The sequence below is a fragment of the Mesocricetus auratus genome, unplaced genomic scaffold (assembly GCF_017639785.1).
Source record: "Mesocricetus auratus isolate SY011 unplaced genomic scaffold, BCM_Maur_2.0 Super-Scaffold_100003, whole genome shotgun sequence".
Taxonomy (NCBI): domain Eukaryota; kingdom Metazoa; phylum Chordata; class Mammalia; order Rodentia; family Cricetidae; genus Mesocricetus; species Mesocricetus auratus.
Genome location: NW_024429188.1, coordinates 116,319,629 through 116,343,356, shown reverse-complemented (window position 1 = coordinate 116,343,356; position 23,728 = coordinate 116,319,629). Strand labels below are relative to the sequence as shown.

Sequence of the window (23,728 nt, the reverse complement as noted above, 5' to 3'; positions counted from 1 at the left end):
AACTCATAATAGAAAGGCAAATAAAAACCAAAATAAAGAACTGTCTGATTCCCAGTAAAAAGGCTCCTATCCAAAAATGGAAAATTAATGTTGGTGAGGATGTGGATAACTTAGAAAATTGAACAAGTGTGGCAGTTCCTAAAAATAAAAGAAACCATAGGACCCAACAATTCCACTTCAAGATTTGTGTGTATCTTAAAGAACTAAAAATAGACTCTCAGAGATATTTGCATATCCCTATTCATCGCAGTATTTTAATAGCCAAATCATTGATAGAAGTTGAATGCTCATCAATAGCTGAATAAATAAATATGTGTCATATCTGTACAATGTACTATTGTTTGGCCTGTGAAAAGGAAAGGAAATATGACATGTGATGTAACATGAATGTGTTTTAATGATACTGTGTGAAGTATGCTGACACAGAACAAATACTACAGGATCCCATTCATATGGCATTCCTATAGTAGTCACCTTTGTAGAAAATTGAATGAGTGTTGTCATGAACTGGGTGGGGTGAAATAGGAAGTTGTTTAATGGATACTGAGTTTCTCAATATAAAAACAGTTGATGATTGGTTTTACACAATAGTTAAGATGGTAAATTTACATGTATTTTTCCATGGTGAGGAGATGAATGAATGAATGAGGGAAATAATAAGTGATAGCATGCCTGAATATGAATCTGGGCTTTCAATCACTTGTGTTTCTTCTTTTCCACATTCATTCACTTGCACATTCCCTTACTCTCCAGGTGGGCAAATGCTGAATACCTTCTCTGCGGAAGACATGCCACCAAAACTGCAGCCAAAGCAATGAGGATATTGCCTTGACCTTCCCTTCCAGGAGCCCACAATCTGGAAGGGGAGCCAGATCTGTCAAAACTGACCCAGGAAAGAGTGTGCTCTGAGAAGTGTGGAAACCTAGAGAAGGTGAGACTGCCTAATCGGGGAGAGGGTGTAGGTAATAGGATCTTCTCCAAGGTTCTGGTTCCAGGCTTGAGTCCTAAAAGACCAGTAAGGCTCAGGTGGGCAGAAGAAAATGCCCAAATGTATGCCAGGAGGAAAACTCTTGGGAGAGGGGAAATGTGAGGAAAGAAAATAGAGTTGGGCAATAACCACAAGTAGCTGAAAGGAATTTATTAACTTCCAAGTGCCTCTAATTCACAGTATCTCACCCAGCACTACAGACTTCACAAACTCTTCAGACCTTGTGTGCATAGAGGGGTGGTACCCAAAGCTGCCAGCAACCTCTTTCTCACAATGACATTGTCTGATAAGGAGATATGACCCTGAGCAAGCACACTCAACCCACCCTACCACTCCCCTCACAGTCCTTGCATACCTTGGGAAACAGCACACAGGGACCCAGTGTGAGCAGCCACTTCTTAAATGTATACACATGCATGAAAACAGGCTGTTTGAAGCATATGTTAGAAAAGTATGGGGCAGAATGCAGTAGGGAGGGACTAGATATAAAGAAACCAAAAGAGGGAATGTGCACACTGTTCTTCATTGTGCTTCAGAGAAGAACACTGTCCAGATTTCTGGTCCCAGGAAATCCCCCTGAAGGACAATTCAGTTGTTCTCTGGTTCCTTTTCAGACTTGGGCAGTAAGCATTTGAAAATCCAAACCACATAACCTACACTGTCCACAAACTTGAGTGTTAGCTGGACTTGGAGGGGAACTCCAAAACATGTAGCCCAAACCTTAAGCTTTGGGGAGAGTTCAGAGGAACATGAGGACAGATGCATGAAAATATGGAGTTCTATATAGCACTTCTATCTCCTGGGGTCAAAGGAAGGCTGAATATGCATCTATAGCTATTCAGCAGCAGCTGGTTCAGGGGTGTTTATCCCATCTGATAGGTAATCATCCTCATGGTTCTGTTTCATCTTGGTCTCCAACACTGTGATGCGTTGCTTGAGCTTCTGCTGGGCCCCAGTGTACTCAGCCAGCAAGCGGGCAAAGCGAGTGTACAAGGTCTCCATGTTTGTCTCCAGCTGCTCCAGCTTCTCCTGAACATCTACCTCCATGCTGGCTGCCACCTCATTTTCATCCAGCAGACCTTCCTTCATCAGAATCTCCCGACCCCGCTCCTCCAGGACTTTCTTGGCATCAGGGTACTCAGTCACAGCTTCCATAAGATCATCCTTGGACAAACAGAAGAGATCTGAATAACCCAAGCTACGGATATTGGCAGTGCGCCGATTGCCCATTTTGCTGCCCTTAATATTAAGGATGCTAATCTCTCCAAAGCAGCTCCCAGCTGAGAGCAAGGCATATTGAGTCACACCATCATCAGCTACTACTGCCAACTTGCCCTCCTTGATGATGTACATTTCCTTGCCAATGTCCCCCTTACGACAAATATAATCCCCAGGGCTAAAGACCTGAGGACGAAGCTTCAGTACCAGTTCCACAAGCAGGCCAGCCTCACAATCCTGAAATATGCGTACTTTCTTCAGGGTGGACAAGTGGACATTAATGGCTATCTCAGCCCTGAGCTTTGCTGGCAGGTTCTTGAGGACTTCTCGTTCATCTACTGTCTTCTTATTGGTCCACAAGTAGTCAAACCATTTAATGACCTTGGCTTCCATCTCTTTGCTGACCTTGCGGAACTGCATATAGTGTTTGACAGCATCAATCTTGGCCTGGAACTCTGCTCGTGTGGCATTCATGTTGGAGATCATGGAGCCCACATTTCCCACAATAGTGGCAAAGATGAGGACACCAATCAGGAAATCAAATATGACAAAGAGGTACTCCTCATCCTTTACAGGGGGTGGTGTCTCTCCAATGGTGGTGAGGGTCAGTGTAGACCAGTAAAGGCAGTAAATGTACTCCCTAGCCAGGTAGCCATACTCAGGGTCAGTAATGTTGGGGTAAACCCAGGTGTCAATACCAAAGCCGATGGATTTGGAGATGGCATAGTAAATGCAAGCATTCCAATGGATGATGACCAGGATGTAAAGGACCAGATTGCTTATTCGGAAGATGTTGGGGTAGCTGGTGCGTGTCTCTGTGCGGTCAAAGAACTCAAACATACGGGCAAAGTGCAACAGACGGTTGAAGCGCACCTCAGGACTGTGGATGCCCACAGCAAAATAGATCAGGTCAGTGGGGATGATGGAAGCCACATCCAGTTTGAACTGCAAGGTGTGGATATAGTTGTCTCGCAATTTCTTGGGGTCTTTGACCAGGAGCCCTTGTTCTAGGAAGCCTGATAGAGATAACAAAGAAACATGTTACTTCCTTCCTCAGTCCAATCTCTCCCTAGAAGACAATTCTCAACAAGGGACAAACTGCTACTTAGCCTTCCTTCCCACAGAGTACTATAGGCTACATAGCAAAGCTGACCAGAAGAACCCTAAGAAACCACTGTCAGATCTAAACCTCCATAAGTATGTGAGACAGTAAGATTTAAAGAGTATCATAGCAGAGGTCCATCCAGGAGATGGGCTTCAACATCATGTCCAGTCAGTTTCTTTAAACTTTGGGTTCAGTTTTTTGAACTTGGGAGTCTAAATGCTGCTTGTGCAACCCAGGTGTTCACTCACCTGTGCGCAGTCGAATGAAGAGGTCCGCAATGTAGACAGTATCTGAGAAGTAGTCCAGCACCAGCCATACCACAAAATAGTTTCTCTGTAGATCACTGAAGCAGGCTCTGTGGGAGGACAGGGCTGGCTTCACTAACACAGCCTGGTAAGATCCTCTAGTGGCCCTTAGCTCTATACCTACTTTTTCAGGAAGAACTTCACATGGCCACCGGGTTCACCAGTGAGTCACAGTTGGCTTAGTGGCAATGACTAGTGACTTTTTAAAAATTTTTCTTGATTAAGGTTTAATATACTACATTATTTTCTTCTTTTTTTAAAGTTAGAAACAAGCTTGTTTCACATGTAACTTCTACCTCGACCCTTATTACTAAATAGACACTGCTGCATATGCATCACCATTGACCATTGTTAGTCTTCTTCATCTCCTAGACTGTGAGTTTCAGAAACAAAACACATCTTAGTCATATGCCATAGACTATATGCCACATCCCTGATCCAGGGCCTCAGAATGAAAGTCATCAGTGGCTTAAATTGAATAAATTAATAAGGCATTAGAAGAACAGCTCACTGGCTTCTGTACTCATTACTTCAATCGATTCCTATTGAACACATCATTGAATCCTGGAAGGATGAGAATATAGATAGTAGTGGGGGTTAAGCTAGGAGTGGTGAGACTCAAGAAATGTTAGTGGCTACAGGAGCTTTGTAAGAAGAAATTTGCAAGATTTTGACAATGAATCAGTAGAACCTAGGGATGGGACAGAGGAAGGGAAAGTTATATGCTAGTCCAAGGACACAATGATCACATGTAGAACCAAACTCCCACACAATGTGCAGAACAAACCAGACCACAGTCTTCAGCCATACTGGACCATCAAGAGTTAGGGGCCTTGTTCGTGTTATTGCTTCTGTCCAGAAGGCCCTCTCTGCCAACCTCACATATTTGAACATATTACTGCCTCCCATCAAGATCTTAACTAAGGTTAGGCACATTATGATAGTAATTTCTCTAGCAATTTGCTACCCCCAGTCCTTGGTCCTATGTTGCTCATTTCGTTTGTTGCATGTTTACATTAAGTCTAACTGAAAACACTGTACACCCAACACAGAGCACAAAACCCAATAAATATGCAGGAAATTCTTCCTGAGTGAATGACTGATATGGGGTTGTATTATGTGGATTGCTGTCAGCAAAAGAGAGGACCAAGTTCAGTGGACTTTGAAGGTCAACCTTAGAGTTTTATCATGAAAACAATGGAGAGACACAAATCGTTTTGGAAGAGAGAGTAATATAAGCACATTCCAACATCTATGTAGAATATTAGTTGCAAGTGTGGCAGATGTACTGGGGGGGTCAAGTGTACCTCCAAGGCATAGAGTCAGGACTACCAAAGACTTATCAAGGACAATACTGATGTACATGAAAAAGCAGTTTAAGATTACAGGAAAGGTGCAGGAAAAGGACCAACATGAAGACTTAATAGCATATTGAATAGTGGGAGCATTGGGATAACAGAGTAGATAAAAGAAAAATTAGCAATCAGAGAATTCAGAAAGAACATTGGTCTGTGGCATACTCTTTGTCCAGAGTTGAGACTGCTGTGATCTTAATCTCATTTCCTAGGTTCTATGCTTCTGTAATTAATCCCACCCAGTTCTCTCCATGCTCACCTGGCCACCAACAGGCACCAGTTGTAAAGAACAGGCATGGCAATGACAAACAACCAGCGGTAATACCAGTCTCCAGCTGGATCCAAGACAAACAGTTCAAATTTCTTCCTGAAGAGACAAATAGGGGTCACTAGGGGGCTAGTACTTCAGGTTTAAGAACCCCAAATTCTCAAAAATATCAATGAATTATAAGGATTGTGGGTTGAGGAGTAGGTTGTCTTATAGTTTCATATTGCAGTGACCCACAGCAGGCCTCCATTCTGATCAATATCATGTCTCTGATCCGTTCTGATCATTGAAAGCTTCATTGCCTCCCCTGCCCTTTAAAAGAGCCTTGCCCAGAATATGTATCAAGGACAGAACTTGTAGCACAGATAGGTTTTGAGGGGGTCTGAAGAGGGTATATCTCAGGATGGTAAAAGGGCTTCAAGCCTATCCCCACAGCCCTTTGGGAAAAGAGAGGAAACTCCAGGCAAGTGATCTGTATATGCTTCCTCCACATACTTTCTTTCAATTCTCTATATTTCAGCTTCCAATTCACTTTCCCAGATGCTTCATCCTAACGTGACAAGAGCCTTTTTCCTCCACTGACCAAAGATGGAGGATGTCAACTTGGCCAGACACCTGCTGTCATTGAACACCACTTATTCTTTGAACATCAGATCTTCCAATTATTCTGTTTTAACTCTCCCTCTCCCCTCTTCTGCTCAACTATCTGGGTCTCATACCCCTGACTGCCATATAAGCCCCTTAAAAACCTGCTTTCTTGGCCATGGTGGAGCTGGAATGGGCCTGGCCTCAGTAGTATTCTGTTGACTACTGCTTCCCTGCCTGATCATCACATACTGACTGTTGAAGCTAGGGCTAAGGTGGTATGCCCTTGGTCAAGCTTCTCTGCTGCTGAAATTCACTCCATGGGCAGCAAGCAAATGTCTGGCAAGGGTACTACTATGGTGTAAAAAACATACTTCAGTTTCCCATGGAAAGGAGATCAATGCTGTTTGAGAGGCTGTGGGTGAGGACAATGGAAATGTTCAGAGTAAAAAGAAACAAGAGGTCATCTCTGCTCAGTTCTTTATCTCTTATCAGAGAGCTTGGCACAACCCTGCAACACCCCTAATAATGGTTAGAATCCCCACTGAGAGCTCCCATGGCAGAGACTGGACAGATGTACTTAGAGCCCTTTCCATCTCCATCCTTGTCGCCTTTGCCATCCCCCTGATGTGTTGTCACAGTCTGGAGCTCAGGGCCACGGAAACGCTCTAGGAATGAATCAGGCCTTGGTTCCTCCTCACGGAAATTCTTGTTGGCCCAGTCTCTGATGACCCCCACCAGGCGGACAATCCTAGAGGGAAGAGAAGGAGTATGTGCTGTTTAGACACAACCTGTCCAAGAGTGTTCACTGCCTGTTGAGGGAGAGGCGAGAAGAGAGAATGCCAGAAATAGACCAGGCCATGATTTCCTGATGCTGAGATCTGGAAAGAGGCCAGCATTGTGGGGAAGTGTTGGGGCTCAGGCATTATCTGAAGTACATCCTGTGGGGGAGGGTGGCCCTCCAAAGATTTCCTGTGTAATGTGACTTTTCAGTTCACTGTGAAACACAAACAGGTGATCCTCAAGGCAAGATTAAGACTGTAAAGAGTCAGGTCAGGCCAGTATGAAGATAGTTCCAGGCTTCCTGATTTCTCTGTGATGCCTATGACCTTCAGATCCTACATATAGTCCCTTCTTCTGTAAAGAATTCCCTCTTCCCAGTGTTGCGGCAGCCAAATATGTTGGGAAGCCTCTCCTGCTTTGCCTCTCAAGAGCCACTAGAGCAGTGGAATAACACCTCGGCACTGGGATTTCTAAAGGATATCCAGGCGATTCTAAGGCAGTGGTTCTCAACTTTCCTATGTGACCCTTTAATTCAGTTCCTCATATTGTGGTGACCCATAAAATTTTCATTGCTATTCCATAACTATAATTTTGCTATTGCTATGAATAGTAATGTAAATAACTATTTTCTGGTGGTATTAGGTGACCCCTCTGAAAGGGTCATTCAGCTCTCCAAAGGAGTTGTGATCAACAGATTGAGAACCACTACTCTAGAGTTTTATATAAAGGCCTGGTGCAGCTGAGAGGAGGGCCATAGTAACCATTTGACCTAAGAACAGAAGGTGTAGTTGAAATGGAGAACTCACCTTCGGAAGCCGCCTCTCCCCCTCTGTGGTGTATCCATCTCTGCCAGTCTTTGCAGTTCTGAGGAAGTATCATCATCAGCCGCTGCAGACTGCGGTCTGCATACAAAGGAACAGAGTTGAGACGGGTTCTCTCAGCATGAGTTGTCTTTCCTCTTAGAACATGCCTAAACATCCCGTTACCCTTTTGAAGATGTCCTAGAGCCAAATGTAGCTTGCTCTATGACTGTAAGTCAGAGTTCCAAGGAGATAATATAGACTCTGGGTTACTGATGACATCACCCAGTCTGAACTGAGAGTGCAGCTCAGGGGTAGAGGGCCTTCCTGGTATGTACAAGACCCTGGAGTCCTATCCTAAGTCTGGCAAAAGAAAGAGTGTAAGGTAGTAAGTGGAAAGGATGAAAGAAGGAAAAAGATAAGGAAAACAAAATCATCCACTTCAGTAGACTCACCTGCTACTTGTCCTGTGGTCATCTTTGCCATTGGCCTTGATGGAAGGAGGAGGATGGTGATTGTGGTTATTAGCTGGAGAGCTCTTCACACCATTGGATTTTTCGGTCATCCTCCATGTATATCCAGGACTTTCACCTGACAAGGCGATAGCAGTGGGTTCTAGTACCCATAGAGAGCAGGGGTGCTAGAGGTGAACAGAGTAAGAATAGAACCAGACCCACTGACCATGTGTAGTTTTGCGTTAATTAGATTTTAAATAACACACCAGAATGAGGGGGTGTAATCATTTTCTTGGCCGTTAGAGCTTGACACTGAAGCTAATGCTGAGTCCCATGGATACATATTGCTATAGTGGTCATTATTTGGGAGATTATGAGGTTTGCTCAAACATGGAAGAGATGAACAGAAGACATATTCACAAAATAGACTGAGAAAAAAAAGCTGAGACAGAAGTGGGAAAATAGATAATATCCAGTATTTCTCACCAGTCAGGAAGATGGAGATCAGAGATCCTCACAGTAGTTTTTTCTGTTCTAAGGTTGCTCTGTATGCCCCACTAAATGTGGATTGAAATGGTTGGCATGGCCTCAGATTTCTCATGGCTCCTACTGCTGGACTCACAGCCACCTCTGGCTCCACATCACTGCTGTGAATTCTCAGACCCAAGAGAGTTGTAACTCAAGACTCCTGTGATGCAAACTGGGAGTGGGCAGGAGGAGGCTTTCCTTCAAACTTTGTTGTCTAAGCACTAGGGGAGATGGGACATCCTTGATAGCAGAGGAGCCTACGTATAGGATCACAAAATTTTCATCACATTGTCAAAGCTCCATTTGGAAATCAGGAAGTGGGCAGTAACCTTTGTGCTGACCCCGCCTGACTGTATACAGCCTCTATCTTGCCCTGAAGATCTTCCTGTTGTTACACAGGAAGCCTTGTGAGGACATCCACCCCCAGGATGCACTCTACGTCATGCCTAAACCCCAGCATTTGCCCTCACTGCTGACCTCCTTCCACTTTCTTTCACTTCTTCCTTCATCTGAAGCTGTCACCATGGTGACCACAGTCCCATCAAGCAGCCTCAGAGATGCTCTCCTGGTGCTCTCTGTGGGAATATGGCATCAGGATGCTAATGAGGACACCTGAGGGAAAGGAACCAGCATCCGCAAGTACTTGTTTGAACCCTGGAGGCAGTAGACCATGGAGACTGAAAGTTCCAGGCAATGAAAACAAATCCAAGGCCACTCACACAGATAAATGTCAAGACTGCCCGTGTTGAAGTGCAAGCTTGCAGATCAGGAGAGACTGTAATACATGTGTTCCTTGTCTATGCTTCTGACATTAAAAAATGTTTTCTCCCCTGCACCTTATTTACCAGGAATAGGCCATTCTATTTTTCTGACTGCCTTGTGACATCACCCAGCCACACACGCCCTTTCATCAGAGCTGTCCACTTAGGGGAACAAGAACAAGCAGTGAACAACGGCTTCAGCTCACCCAGTCAGCCAAGTGGTTCTCGCTAGCACACTCTGCAATCAACTCACATACTCCCAAGGCATTTGTTACTAACGGGTCTCTAATCAGCTTCCACATCCATATTTCCAGTTGCCTGCAAACTAGTTCCTTTGAGGCACCTCTGACCTTCAAAGCCCACATAACCACAACCACATTTGATACAGTCACCTATAAATTAGCCACCTTTCGTTTTGTCAGTCTCCTAACGGATTTCTTTCTGCCAAGTCATTCAAGTCAGAAACCTGGACTTCACCATAATTGTTTGCTTCTTTGATCACATACATCCAAGCACCGTCCTCAAGAGTTAATCCCTCCTCCTTCAAATTATCAAGCATCTGTCTTTCAATCCCCTTCAACCAGTTCTGCAGTCTTCACTGTGACTCCCAAACCCTATTGCAATAGGCTATTCCAGGGTGGTAACCCCTGGAGTCTGGCCTGGACACTGTCAAAGTTTAACTGACGAAAATGTTAACCTCACATGGGAACAAATGCACTCTTATATCATGCATGGACAAGATGGATGATGAAAGCAGAGTTTGGAAAAGCTGCAGCTGTGCAAATAGTCCAAGAAGCTGACAAAAGGGAAGACAAGGGTAAGGACAGGTAGAAGGCTTGAAATAAAGCACAAAATGAGAGTTCCCAGGGAATCCAGATGCCTCAAGACCAATTCCCAGTTGTAACAGAGAGTCCATGCTTCTGCCCCCTTAGATGAGAGGAGGAATAGAAGCTGGGACAAACAATATTCTCCTTTGAGGAACAAAAATAAAAACAGCATAAATGAATTACGTTTCAGGAGGTGAGGCGGAGTAGGAGTTGGGAGGCAAGAGATAGAGCTGTAATGAACTCTGCAAAGTCGGCTGAGAAACGACAGAAATACAGTGGGAACAGAAGGAGGATATAGGGTTGAGAAAGGTTCACTTTATGTAGTTATTACTAATTTTTACTTTTGTGTTGCTGTTGTTTTTGTTTGTTTGAAGGTGTTTTGTTTTGCTTTACATCAAGGAGATAACAAAGCAAGCTTATCAGTTTTGAGAAGGGATTTAGTTAGAAAACTGATTTTTGTTATTGAGACCAATTCCATTAGAGTAGAGCCCATGAATGGTGGATATGACAGGTGGGGTCAGATACCAGAAGAAATGAGATACAATTTATCAAGTGCATTAGGAAGGGTTACTGGGGAACAGTCAAGAAAGAAAGTACTAGCTGATTTCAATGGGAGTGGGAATACAGTGAGAATCAGTTGAAAGGGTTCACTTCTACAAAACTCCAATATTATAAGTGAAGTGGAAGGGGATTCCACCTTCAGGGATGTCAGGCTGACTTGTGTGCCTTGCAGGAGACAAGATTTGAAGTAGGAATAAATAGGAGAATTCAAAGTATTCTAAGTGCAAAAACAATCATGTCATGCAAGACAACAGGCTACATAGGAAAGAGGTAGATTGGGGATCCTAGGTGAATAGTGGGATACCCAAGAAAAGTGTCTTCCAATCTTAGAGTAAGACATGCTAACGCCATTTTCAAAATAGCTCAGTTTCAATCATAAGGTCTTTCTAGGCCTCTTCTCATCCACTGGCTCACTAGCTGAGTAACCAGGATTATATAGTTAACCAACCTGGCACAATGAATTCCCTGAACCCTGGCTGAAAGTATTTTCAGAAGTTCTTTGGAGTATACATAGAGATGTGAGAGTCAGAAAGACTAGAAGTTCTGGTTCATAGCTCACTAAAATGCTCACTGCTGTTCAATTCTCTTATTCACTCATCTATCACCCACTGGGAGCCAGTCCCTGGGCTGAATGCTAAAGCTAAAGTTGGTATAGTCTATCAGAGTCTACAGGAACCTCAAGGTTACTCTCAGATGAACTAAGGAGACAACCAGGAACACTGTCTTAAAAGTCATTTGCTGTTCATATTCTCTCCTGTTTCCAGCAACATATCAATAATTTTTCCTTTTCTCCTTGAATAAGAAGTTCTTCTCACCTTATCTCCCTCCCACTTCCTTATCCACTGCTTCGCCTGTTCTTCGAAGAAGTGTCCACCTCTTCACAACAATAAAACTTCAGTTGTAAGCTCAGTCTTTCACTGGAGCATATATTTTTCTCTCTGTCATTCCCTCCCAAGAATGGTGGCTTTTAATACATCTGAATGCCAGCAACTTGGAAACCTCTAACAACAGCCCCACTTCTTCTTTGAGCTTCAGTTTGATATCCTGACATAAGCATTTTGATGTGGAATAGGCGCCTAGGAATTAATATGTCCAGAATTGAGGCCTTGCTCTTCCACTCCAAACACTATCCTCTCACAGTCATTTGTATCTCAGAAAAGGCAAAGTCATACTTCTAGTAACTTGGGTGCAAATCCTTTGTGTTTCCACCATTCCTTTCACGTTTGTCACACCACGCATTCAAAATGGGCATACTCTACATTCAAAACACCACCAGCTCAATATATATAACAATTAAATTAATCAAAGATACCACATTTTCTTAGTGCTTGGCATTGTAGATAATGAATGAGCTTTGGATAATTGATTAATTGTCCCTTCACTCCTTTACTTTTCTAAGCCATCTCTCCCCCTTTCATTGTTCACTTCATGATTCTTTGACATTAGATAGGTTAATTTAAAGGAATATACAACATTGTTTATTGGTTAAGATGGAGTAACAAAATTGAATATATCCTCCAAAAAATGCAAAAAACTATACTTAGGGAAAAATATATGAAAGGGCATTTCTCAAGACTTTAAGCATTAGGCAACAAAGAGAAGTAATTCTTAAGAGGAAGGAAACAAAGCGCGACTTGTGATCAACCTTCATTTTCCCTGTGATCTTTTTAGACTATAACATAGACAGAGAAATGAAAATGAACCTTAATGAATACCCTGGATTGAGGAGACTCCAAAGAGAAAAGAATAGCAATAGTGTGCACACCAGAATACTGGGAGAGCAGTGAGTCTCAGAGAGAGAGAGGGAGAGGGAGAGAGAGAAAGAGAGAGAGGGAGAGAGAGAGCTACAGAGACACAGAGATAGAGAGGCATAGATGAAGAGACACAGAGAAGACGTATAAGCAAGCTCTGACAATGTAAAACTGGACCCTGTCACATATTCAGCTTAATATATATTCCATCCTCCTAAACTCAATATTAGAGGTCTCAGTCTTCAGACGGGTCTGATGTCACCTGTCAGGAACACCTAATTGTTTGTGGGGTCTTGGTTAGAATATCCAGAAGGTGCTCGATCAGCAGTGAGGAATGAGTAGTCCCTATACTGAGCAATGTTATGATCTTACTGAAAACTCATAAAAATATAACCCAAATGCATTCAATTCTTCCCAAGCAACTAAAATGCAATCCAGAAAAATGTCACAAAATGTTATTAGAAATATAAAAATAGTCAAAGGAGTCAGAGATAGACCCACTCCCACTGTTAAGAGTTCCACAAAAACATCAAGCTCATAGCTGGGCATTGGTGGCGCACGCCTTTAATCCCAGCACTAGAAGGCAGAGTCAGGCAGATATTTGTGAGTTCGAGACCAGCCCAGTATACAAGAGCTAGTTCCAGGACAGCCTCCAAAAAAAAAAATACAGAGAAACCCTGTCTCGAAAAACAAACAAACAAAAAAAAACCAAAAACAAACAAACAAAAAAAGAACCATAACATATATTCAGGTCCCCTGCTTGCTACTTCAGTTTCTGTGAGCCCACATGATACTTGCTTAGTGATTCTGTGGGCCATGTTCTCCTCGTGTCATCCATCCCCTTTGATTCTTACTGCCTTTCTTTCCCCTCTTCAGTGGGGCTCCCTATCTCTAAGGGGAGGCACCCAAGTGAGACCTCCAGTTTAGATTTTCTCTTGGCATAATGTCTGTCTATGGGTCACTGTACCCACACCCATCTGCTGCCAGAGGATACCTCTCTGTTGATGACTGGACAAGGCACTGATCTCTGAATATAGCAGAATATCATTAGGAATAATTTCATCGATATTTTTGCCTCATCCAGTCTTAATATAAAGAACTTTGCCTTGTCTTATTGTATCAATTTTTGTCTTATTTCCTGATCTCTTGAAGGCCTGATCTTTTCTGAAGAGAAAATGGATGGAGGTTCTGGGGGAAAGAGGAGGTGAATGGGAGCTAGGAGGAGGGTAGCGAGGGGAAACTGTGTTTGGGATGTAATGTATGAAAGAATAATTTATTTTCAATAAAATATAAAAAATATAAAACTCCAACATTCAATGCGGTAAAATTCATAATGTATCCACTTAAAAGTGGCAAGATATGCAAATAATTTCCACTTAATGAGAAGTAAACAAAGCTATGCAGTGAAATGAACCCAGAATTGGTATAGAAATAACAGGCTATACATTGAAAGTTCCTACAACTGTATTTCTTATATTCAAAAATTAAGTTTTAGTATGAAATTTATATTAAAAATACTCAAATAAGACTCCTAGAGATTGAAAATGAAATTTATGAAATTAAAAAACCTCAGAGGTATTTGGATGCTCATGGGTAGTTGAACCCACGGCCCCACTAAGGGTCAGAAATCTGACAATGCTCAAATCGTTTTCAGAAAAGGTCAAGCACCATATTTCTATATAAGCCAGCCAGGTTCTCCCACATTCTTTAAGCATTTTCAAAGTGAATTATTTTATTTTGTGAGTATGGGTGATTTGGCTGTATGTATATTTGTGTATCTCATGCTTGCCTTGTGCCCACAGAGGTCAGAAGAGGGCATTGAAACCCCCTGAAACTGGAGTTACAGATGGTTCTGAAGCACCATGTAGGTGCTGGGTCCTGAACTGAGATCAGATGTAATAGCAATGAGTGCTCTTAGTTGTTAAAGCATCTCTCCAATCCCTTCCAAATTCTTGAAACTGCCTCTACATTCTGTATAATACCTAAGACAATGCCAATGCTAGAAGAGTCTGAGAAAAAAACAACACATCAGTAAGACATGGGACAAGTTGAGTGGCCTGCTATCGGCATCCATAAAGTTCCCAAAGGAGAAGGAGTTAAAGAGATAACTTGAACATTTTTTCATATAAGCTCAATGACACTTAAAGATATAAATCTACATATATAAGCTCCATGGCATTTAAAATGCACGCACACACACACACACACACACACCATGAAGAAAGCTTCACTGAGGTAAAGTATAATTAAATTGTCCAAATTCATTGATAATGGGAAATATTTAAAGATATCAACAAAATAAGGTACATTGTACACTGATTGGAAAGCATAAGGATAGCATCATGTTTCCAGTAAGGAGAACACAAACTTCTCTGCTAAACTTCAGACTTCCCTTCCAACTTTCAATTAACAATTTTTCTCTGGTTGCCTGTGAAATGCTATAGTCAATCTTGTCCCAAGTCACACCGAGTTTGTCACGCCCCTCAACTCTTTGATAGCAACCCTTTTTGAGTGGCCTAGACTTCAAGACTTTAAATTGCAGGCTTCAGGATGGCTTGGCATGCAGTCTTCCCTGTAAAGAAGATGCTCAATCTCTTCCTCTATGTCTACGATTTTCTGCCAAGTTTCCCAGGTCTGTATCCAAACCATACTAGCTTTATTGAAAGTACCCTTCAGTACAGTACTTCATGCAAATAACTCTACCCAATGCTAGAACTGCCTCCTAGAAACCGGAATGCACACTGGTAAAAGGAAAGGAGAATTAAAGCAAGGAGATAGGAAGATAGGGAAGTAGAGAGGAAGGGAGGCATAAAGACTAGAACTTGATGAGGTTCTGTGAACTCTTAGAAGACAGACTTTAGAGAATGGAAATGCTGATCATTAACCATGGGGTAAGGGATCTTCTGAACGAGTTCATGAGACCGTTTAGGTGATAATATATCCCAGATTCATTCACAATCCCATTCACCTTGACTTCTAGTTCAAGTTAATACCAGGTCTAGCCAAAGATTTCCCACAGCATTTGTGATATCTTTCATGACTGACAACATAAAGAAGCAAACTCAAAGTCTTAGCTACAAATTAGACCCCAACTCCAGTCATTGTAGAGGAGAAGTCCTGAGTGGTGAGCAAGGGATGGTACCAAGTGCTATGTCATTTACACTGTAAGAAATTTGGCATCAGGGCCGTTTGACAGGCACAAAGCAATATGCGGGGAAAATGGAAGCACTTTGGGGGGTGGAACTGAAGTTGCTGTGACTCAGGAGGGACAGTTGTTTGGGGTTCAATTGTGAGAAGAGCCAGAAGAGCCAAGGGTAAGAAGAGGGTTAGTGACTGGTATTCACTAGGAGGGTCTACTCAACAGGTGAAAGTCATTGATGTTTTCATTACCCCTCCTCCATTTTCATTAGCTATTATGAGGCCAGTTTCCCTCTACAAAACTGGCATGGCCTTGTGTTCTGTGTTTGATGAATAAAACCCTCAGAACAACACATAGGCTTTGTCCACAAGTTCTGTTGGACGAATGTAGTTGTTCATTTCTTTAACAAGCACCTGGAACATCTGGTGTTGTTTCTTTGGTATCAGAAACTTGTGTCTGGTCTGCTCTTTACAGCAACAGATAAGAGTGGGGTAACATCATCTACACAAAGTCCATGCCCAAAGGGAAGACCCTTCTAGAAGGCCACGCAGGACAGACTGGATCCCAGCAACTGAAATTTATCACCTAAATCCTCCTGTCCTCATATCCCCAAACATTTAAAAGCTGTCTGTGTCCTGGAGACAGACAATAGAACCCTGGACTACATATATGTGAACTTGATATGATCCTGTATTTCTGAGACCCTGTTCCTCTCTTATCTCTCCAGTGTCTCACATGACTTTCTCATCTTTTCTCATATGTTGTCAATCAGGAAACCTAAGAATTATTTTTGATATCACCTACCAAACTCCCAAATCTTGCTAGTTCTACTGCTCAAATCTATCTTCTCTTCCTCATCCATGCTGACTACTGTGACCCAAGGCTTCATCTGCACCCTTGGCATAGACTTTGGCTCCTTGTTCCTTCACATTGAGATCCCCAGATTTTCATTTTCTATACCTTCCCCACCACCAGATGAGATGAGATGAGTTAGTAGATGCATGCCTGGGCCCAACTGTCACTCCCACTCTGAAAACTACATACAGAAAAATAAACTTCATCCTGAAATGAAGCTTTTAAGGTCAGGGACATTTCTGTTTCATTTAGGCACATATTCTCAAGACCTGCTTCAGTTACAATCACATAATAGAAGCCATATATATATATATACATATATATGTGTGTGGGGGGTGAGTGAGTGGGTGAGTGAGTGGGTGAGTGAGTGATAAAGTGAATGGTTAATAAATGACTGAATGAATTCCCTGAACTTGTTCTGTACTTTTCTAACCCCTCATCTTGTCTCACACCCTACATCTATATTGTAAATTTAGTATCTTCTGTGACCTAAGATGAACTTGCTCTCAATCTGCCATAGTTGGACATCAACTTGAAGCATACAAATATGTGCCATGAAAGCTCCCAGTTTCCCTCTCCCTGAAGAAAGGGGTCCAGATGTGGAGAAGAAATGGACTGGGGTCCTGATCACTGACATTGGGTCTAAAAATAAAGATGTTTTAACACTAGCCAACTCTTATGGCTTCAGTCTGAACTGGATGGGACCTACACATCTTTCTCCAGACTACCAAAGAAGGTCAAAACAAGATACTGAGCCTGCTGCAGGCTTGGGAATCTATTCATGTCCTAGACCTGTGACTTGACTCCAGAACCTTCCCCCAAGCAGAAGGTCCAAGGACTTCACTGCAGATACATTGGTCCAACAAGCAGAGTCATGTTTCCAAGTCTGAGGAGCCCAGGGAAGGTGCTTTACTCTGAGGATTTCTTGGGAAGGCCAGAGTGATCTTCTAAGCGCCAAAAGGAAAGGCTGAAATCCCAGCAGTATTGCTTAGAGAAATACCATGTGACTTCTCCTCCTACCACAGCTCTTTCACAGACAGTCAGAGTTCCAAGCTGTGTACTCCCTGTGGTCTAATGCTTGGAGACCCAAACATGCTGTAGGCCGGGAAGACAGAGGAGGAAAGTGCTGTGGGAAGGTCCACAAGCTCCCCACTCTCCTGCAAAAACCATGCCCAGCCAAGCTTTCTGTCTTCCTCTTCACCATCTTCCTATTAGAAAACAAAGTCTCGGTGTCTCAGGGAAAGTCTGATGTGACATTTCCTTCCACTACACTCCTAAAAGACCCAATATTTCATTTAGGTGCTTTGATAAGGTACAAAACTTTCCCTAAATAACCAGTTGCTTCTACCCTACCGGAGAGCCATACACCGAATGGCCCTTGTAATTATAACTTTAGGGTCTATGAGTTTTATTTTCATGAGTACCAGCCCTGCCTGCCATAGAGGACATCAGCCCATAGAAACAATTTCAGCCCCATTTGCTCACCAGTCAGATTGCTTCAGAGGCAGAGTCCCCAGGTCACAGTCAGCATCTGTTTTTCTGTCCACACAACCTCCAGTCAAAGACAAGCTCTTGGGAGCTCATGAGCACTGACACCTGCCGAGATTTCCTGCTTCTTCTCTTGGCCAGCCTTTGAGACCCCAACAAAGAGCAACAGTTTCCCAATCAGAGAGCTGTTCCACCTTGCCTGATGCAATCCCAGGAAGCCAATAGAGGCCGAATGGAGCACATAATCACAGCTAGGTGAACTTGAGAGTTTAGTTCAGGGTGCCCCTAGACCCTAAAAAGGCTGTCTTCAATGTGAACCGTGAGCAACCCACACTGCCTACAGCTGACAACTAGCTACTGGGCTGCCTATCTGTCCAAGCTACTTGCCTGGCCCCTCCCAAGCTCCCTGAGGGACTCTCCCTTGCACAGAGCAGGTGCAAAGCTTTCTGTCTAAAGACTAAAGACTGCAAGCTCATGGCCACGAAACCACTGCCTTGAAGTGTTGACAGAGTTCCAGGCAGCCTACCTGATTGGAGGCTAAATCAAGGAGATATCTGGGAGAGATGAGAGCAACTGAGAATGGGGCTAGCCAGAGTGGGGAATTTTGATGTACTCCGCCTCTCACAAGGACCAGGGTTTGAGAATTGAAAGGGGCAAGTAATCCTTTGACTCTTTTTCAAAAGATTTGAATTCCAATCTGTTCCTAGGTCCCTGCCCGCACCTTCCCTTCCTGGAACCTGCTGTCTTCTCTCCTTCCCCAAGCTACTAAGTAGCCAACCTGAGAAAGAAGAGTTGGAATATCAAGTTTCAGCCTTTTCCAGGACTGGATGTAACTAGGAGCCAGACTGGTAGGGAGAGCCCTATTGGAAGCCTCCAGTTTCCACAGCTGCACAGGTGGCATGAAAGACTAGTCCCTCCCTCAGGGGATAGCCGGGAGAGTTCTAACTTACATCCTGGTCTCAAACCTAGGACAAGCACAGATACACATTAACTCTATATAAGACAACATGAAGAGTTTGCAGGAACACATATTTAGCCATGTGAAATGGCTTGGCAGGAGTTAAAGACTATGTTAGCTAATGTCTGCCTTTTTCAGGAGAAATATATTCATGTGTGGCATGTATAATTAGAAATTTTGAAAATGTAACATGGATGTCACAGTGATATTTACCACAGAAAAGTGATAGTTAAAATGAACTTACTTCAGTGGGGAAGGTTAGTTCCCAGAAAGTGCTCCTTAAAGCCCAAGTTCATAGCTGTGGACAAAATTACTCTCTGAGAACACTGATGGAAGGCTTCCTATCAGCTTGTTCTTTATGCTGGACCTCAGTGATGCAGAAGGCAGCAAAAAGTATGCCCTACACACTCACAAACTACTAGGCAGTAAAATACTTCAGTGTTCCTCTAATCCTGGGCATAGGTGGTGTGGGAGATGTTTTATGGTGATTAAAGCAGCATGTCCAAGAAAAGTTTCCTCCCTCCCCTGTTGCCAGATATAAATAAGTTCTTTGCCATATTCATGCACACTGGACACACTGCTTCTCCGTAGGCAGAGTCACAGTTTTGGATAGAGGAGAATACAATCAGAGAACAAATGCTCCACATGGATCACAGCCAAAGGGACAATCAGAGGATCCTGCCAATTTGTCTCTGTGGCTCTTAAGGAAACCTACATAGTAGCTCAATGCTGAGTTTCCAGGCTGCCACAGAGATGAACCAGGGAAGCTATGACTGCAGTTCAGGTTTGATCTGGGAGATCTCCAAGGTGGGGCAGGCTGTTGGAATTAACCCACCCCTAGTCTTGTCAGAAAAAGCCGAGCAGACATACTGTAGGGTAGGCAGAGAGGCACTCAGGGCATATCCAAGGGCTCCATCTGAGCTCACCCAGCTCAGGAGGTGTTCCTCCAGGGGGGTCACCAGGCTGTTTGTTTGCAACTCAGCTAAATTGCTCCCATGGGGGAGCCTTTGTTTCACAACATATTTTCAAGCAGACCTTTTCTGAAAACATGTCTTGTCTGCACAGGCACAGGAGCACCCAGGCCCCAAAGGGCAGACTTTGCCCAACCTACTTGCAACCCTATCTTCCTGTTGGTGTTGGTGTAATAAAATGCTGAGTGGCCAATATCTAGAGAAGACATATAGCTGGGACTTCAAGTAAGAAAAAGAGGAAGTGGGAGATGAATCTCAGTGTGCAAAAGATGCCAATGAGACATGGAGGGAGTCTGGCATACAAAATGAACGAAAGGTAAAAAGCCCTGAGGCAAAACATAAATGAATATAAGAGCTAGTGGGACAAGCCTAAGCTATTGGTCAAGGTTTCATAATAAATCAATCCCCATGTTATTATTTGGTAGTTGTCTGGTGGGACAGAGAAAGATACGTTACAGACCCCATTCTTCCCTGGGGCTGCCTAGTGACTGACATGTGACTTTTAGGGTTGTAAGTACAAAGGAAAGGGCTGTATCCTCTAGAGCTATCTCAGGACCCCATCCTCAGATACTCTGTAGAAAGCAGGACACTCCCTAGCCTAGGACCAGGGAGAACTTAGCCTAGGCAGAGTTGTTTCCCTGTCTTGCTAGAAAACTCTAGAGACCTGTAGTTCCTCCAGGAACTCATTTTTTTCCGTGGGAAAATGGAAAGTTTTCTGGTCCATCTCATTTTCTCTGATTGTGTCTCTATACTACCTGACACATCCTACAAGCAATCATTTTCATGACACCAATGGGAAGGACTGTATGAAGGCTGGGCTAGAGACAGTGAGGGTGGGGATTGGTAGGCAGTGGAGGACACCAAGGATCTTGGGGCAACAGCAGCAACCCAGTCCCAGGCACACTGTCTTGGAGCCGAGAGCTATCCCCTAGTGTACCTCCCAACCCTGTCAAAAGTAAGGTTAGGCGAAGAACTGGCACCAGGTTTTGCTGCAGTCATGAAGCATTTATTGAGCATGCTCTCTGAGAGAAGGCTTGAGTGGTGTGGAAGCAAACAAGGAAGGACTCCAAAGCCAAACCCTGCCCACAGAGAATGGAAGAGAAGCAATGCTGTGTCACAGAGACCAGCTGCTTAGGTGTTTATGTCAGTGTTTCTTTCAGGGCTGGTGCCATCCTTTAATACCTACAGAGGAGAGACATCTCAACCCAGGCACACCTGTGGGATGCTACCCAGTGGTTCCCTAACCTCACAGCAACTAGGATCTCACAATGGAGTGAGCTCATCTCCAGGCAGAAGGTCTGAGCAGAGGGGTAAAATGACCCAATTGCTACCTGGGGGCTGCTGGGAGATAGAAGCTGGTGGGCAAGGACATCCTTGAAAGCAAAGGGAAGAGGAGAGGAAGGGATGGCTCTATCGGGGTTGTGGAGTCTGTGAAACTTCACTGACACATCCAAAGCCACAGGTTGGCTATGCAGACTGAAACCAGCAAACTAAAGAGCACATCCTCCTTATGGCACCAAGTGGCATCCTGGTCCTGAAGAGTACGCAGCCATCCAGAAATCACTTGTATTTGTGGAGGGACCAAACACGGCTTGTGAGCAGGAATCACTCTTATGAGAAAGGCAAGGCATATGGGCAGGGGAAAAGTATGACCTTAAGACAAAATAAATCTTTGTTCCCCCTTCCACCTCCTTTTCTCTTCCCCAATTCTTATCCAGCATCTCCAGCATAAAGGAAAAGTCAAGGGTGAACATCAACATGAGGTACCCAAGCCATGAGGCCTGAGAAGAACAGAAAGGAGAGCCCAACCTCACTTCATTTGCTACAGGATATGATTATGACAAAAGCTATGAAAACTCAGGGGGTGACTTTGTTCACAGATGCCAAAATCACCCACTCCAAACACTATGATGCTTCCTCCAACTGTACAACAGATGCTTACCTGCCTTCTCATGACTTCCATTTCCAGCCCATTGAGCTCTTCCAGGCCAATCTCTGCCACTATATCTGCCTCTTGACTGTTAGGAGAAAAGGTTACATGTGTCAGAGGTGCTGGTGGCCATAGAAAAGACACAGAGAAATAAGGTAAGCCTGAAGGCTTTTTGGATAAAGACCCCAGTTCTTCTCTTGTGTAGTAAAGAAGCCTGAGGGTTTGCCAGAGCATATAAAGACCCCAAATGGCCAGGAGGCAATAGTACCCCAATACTTCAGGTACATACAACTGCTTCTTGATTTGGATGCTCACCAGTCCCTATGGCCCTGTCCTCTGCTTGTTCCTCACCCAGCAGCTAGGAACAAGACAACTGAGCTCTTACCACTCATAAGGGAATCTCCCCGCTTGGAAATTGCCAGGAAGCTCCTGGAGATGGGCATCCCCCGGATTGTGATCTCTTGGCATCCAGGGCATCTGCACCTGATGACCCTACAGAAAGAAAGGATACACCATTCCAAGTCACCCTTTCATTCCCACATTGTGCATGAATCAACAGGGCACTCCATAGGAGTCCCACGATTTCATCTTCCTGTGCCCCCACACTATGCCTATTGGTAGCTTCTAGCCTTGTGGGCTATGGCAAGAAAAATGCAGTGACAGGCTTCTCTGTCCTTTCGTAGAACTTTTACATGCTGGCATCCCTTGAAAAGCCAAGCTACCTACTTAAGAAGAATGTAAACCTTCAATTTAATTTTAAGTAATTTAAAAGAAAACATCATTTCATACCATGGAAGTTTATAAAGAATTGTATAGTCATACCTTGGTATCCATGGAGACTGTTTCTAGAATAAACCCCTCCCTGTGGTTACTCAGCTCTGCAGATTCTCAAGTCCCTTGTGTATAAGATCGTAATATTAGAATATAGCACAAGCATATCTTTTTATATAATTGAAATGATTTCTATATTACTTATAATGTCTAATAAAATGTAAATGCTATATAAGTAGTTCTTATACCATATTATGTAGAGAATCATGGCAAGAAAACACCCTGCACATATTCTTTAGAGATTCAATCACCCCAGCCCCATCCCCAGACGTTGTCCATCTGTGATTGTTTGAGCCAATGGATGCAAGACCTATGAATGTAGAGGATCAACTATAGATTTATTTACCAGTCAACATGTTTGTTAGGCATGCAGATTTCTGGCATTGAAGTCCCAGCATTATATAGGACAGCCCTAACCTTTCAATGATCTACCCTGCTCTCATTTGCTTTCTTGGTATATGGAAGCTTCTTCCTCCTAACAATCAACTTCTAGCTATATCTACCATGGGAAGACAGGAACCCCAAAGTAAGTACTCCCCACCCTAAGCTCGCCACCATTTATCAATACCCCTTTCATGGGACGAGGTCCAGTCACATTCCAAAATGACTGGCCTAGACCAGATCCAGCAGGTTTTTGCTCTGCCCTTGCACGTCTTTGGATTCCCCCCAGTGACCAGGACACACATCCCATCATTTCTAGAAAGAAGAACAGAGACTGCTTTGAATACTGTTAAAAGTTTTACCAGAACCTTCTGGGTACTGAAAACAGCAGAAATCACTGAATACCCACTCACTTCTGATGCTCAGTCTATTTGTTCGTCTATTCAACAGGTCGGTATGTATTTACTGAAGACATGGCTCTGGGCCTAGGATTCTGTAGAGTGAGTAATGATCAAGAGATTAAATCCCAAACACAAACCATCTCTATGTAAGAGAGAATAGGAAATACAAATAAGAAAATAATCCATCCATGTAAATTCAGATAAGTAAATGGTTCATGAATGATTAAAAACCAAAACAAGCTAATATGGCAGGAGAGATGCAGAAATCAACACTGAAATACCTAAAACAGACAAATACTAAGTGAACGGCATACACAATGGCTATGGGATGTTGTAGAAGAAGCACAAGTAGACTCACATAATTAACTATAGCCAAGAGGCATTTTAGGGGATTCTCACCTGGCGTCACTGGTTGTTCTTGGCTTTGCTCAATGTTTTCAGTCCCCAGATCTTCAGAAGTAGACATTGTATACTCTTCTTTGAT

General features: G+C 43.4%; 1 protein-coding gene across 4 annotated transcripts; it reads right to left on the bottom strand.

Moving 5' to 3' along the window:
* Positions 1-1,123: 1,123 nt before the first annotated feature.
* Cnga2 (cyclic nucleotide gated channel subunit alpha 2) lies at positions 1,124-22,334 on the bottom strand. Of its 4 annotated transcripts, XM_040744727.1 has the most exons (8): positions 22,017-22,334; positions 21,644-21,719; positions 7,863-7,998; positions 7,414-7,509; positions 6,405-6,575; positions 5,231-5,338; positions 3,560-3,666; positions 1,124-3,222 (listed from the first exon to the last, which is right to left on the bottom strand). In XM_040744727.1, the coding sequence occupies exons 3-8, from the start codon at positions 7,970-7,972 to the stop codon at positions 1,823-1,825; spliced, it is 1,992 nt and encodes a 663-aa protein (XP_040600661.1). In that variant the 5' UTR covers positions 7,973-7,998; positions 21,644-21,719; positions 22,017-22,334; the 3' UTR covers positions 1,124-1,822. The 4 variants fall into 4 exon arrangements, with proteins under 4 accessions (XP_040600661.1, XP_040600660.1, XP_012980861.1 ...); XM_040744726.1 differs by lacking the exons at positions 21,644-21,719; positions 22,017-22,334 and adding an exon at positions 17,770-18,221 and having other exon boundaries at positions 7,863-8,047; XM_013125407.3 differs by lacking the exons at positions 21,644-21,719; positions 22,017-22,334 and adding an exon at positions 17,770-18,221.
* Positions 22,335-23,728: the final 1,394 nt, after the last annotated feature.

Coding starts and splice junctions, on each gene's coding strand:
- Cnga2 (XM_040744727.1), bottom strand. CDS start 7,972: ATGACCGAAAAATCCAATGGTGTGAAGAGCTCTCCAGCTAATAACCAC. Junction 7,510..7,862: donor GACCACAGGACAAGTAGCAG/GTGAGTCTACTG, acceptor CTTTGTATGCAG/ACCGCAGTCTGCAGCGGCTG. Junction 6,576..7,413: donor GGGAGAGGCGGCTTCCGAAG/GTGAGTTCTCCA, acceptor TCTTCCCTCTAG/GATTGTCCGCCTGGTGGGGG.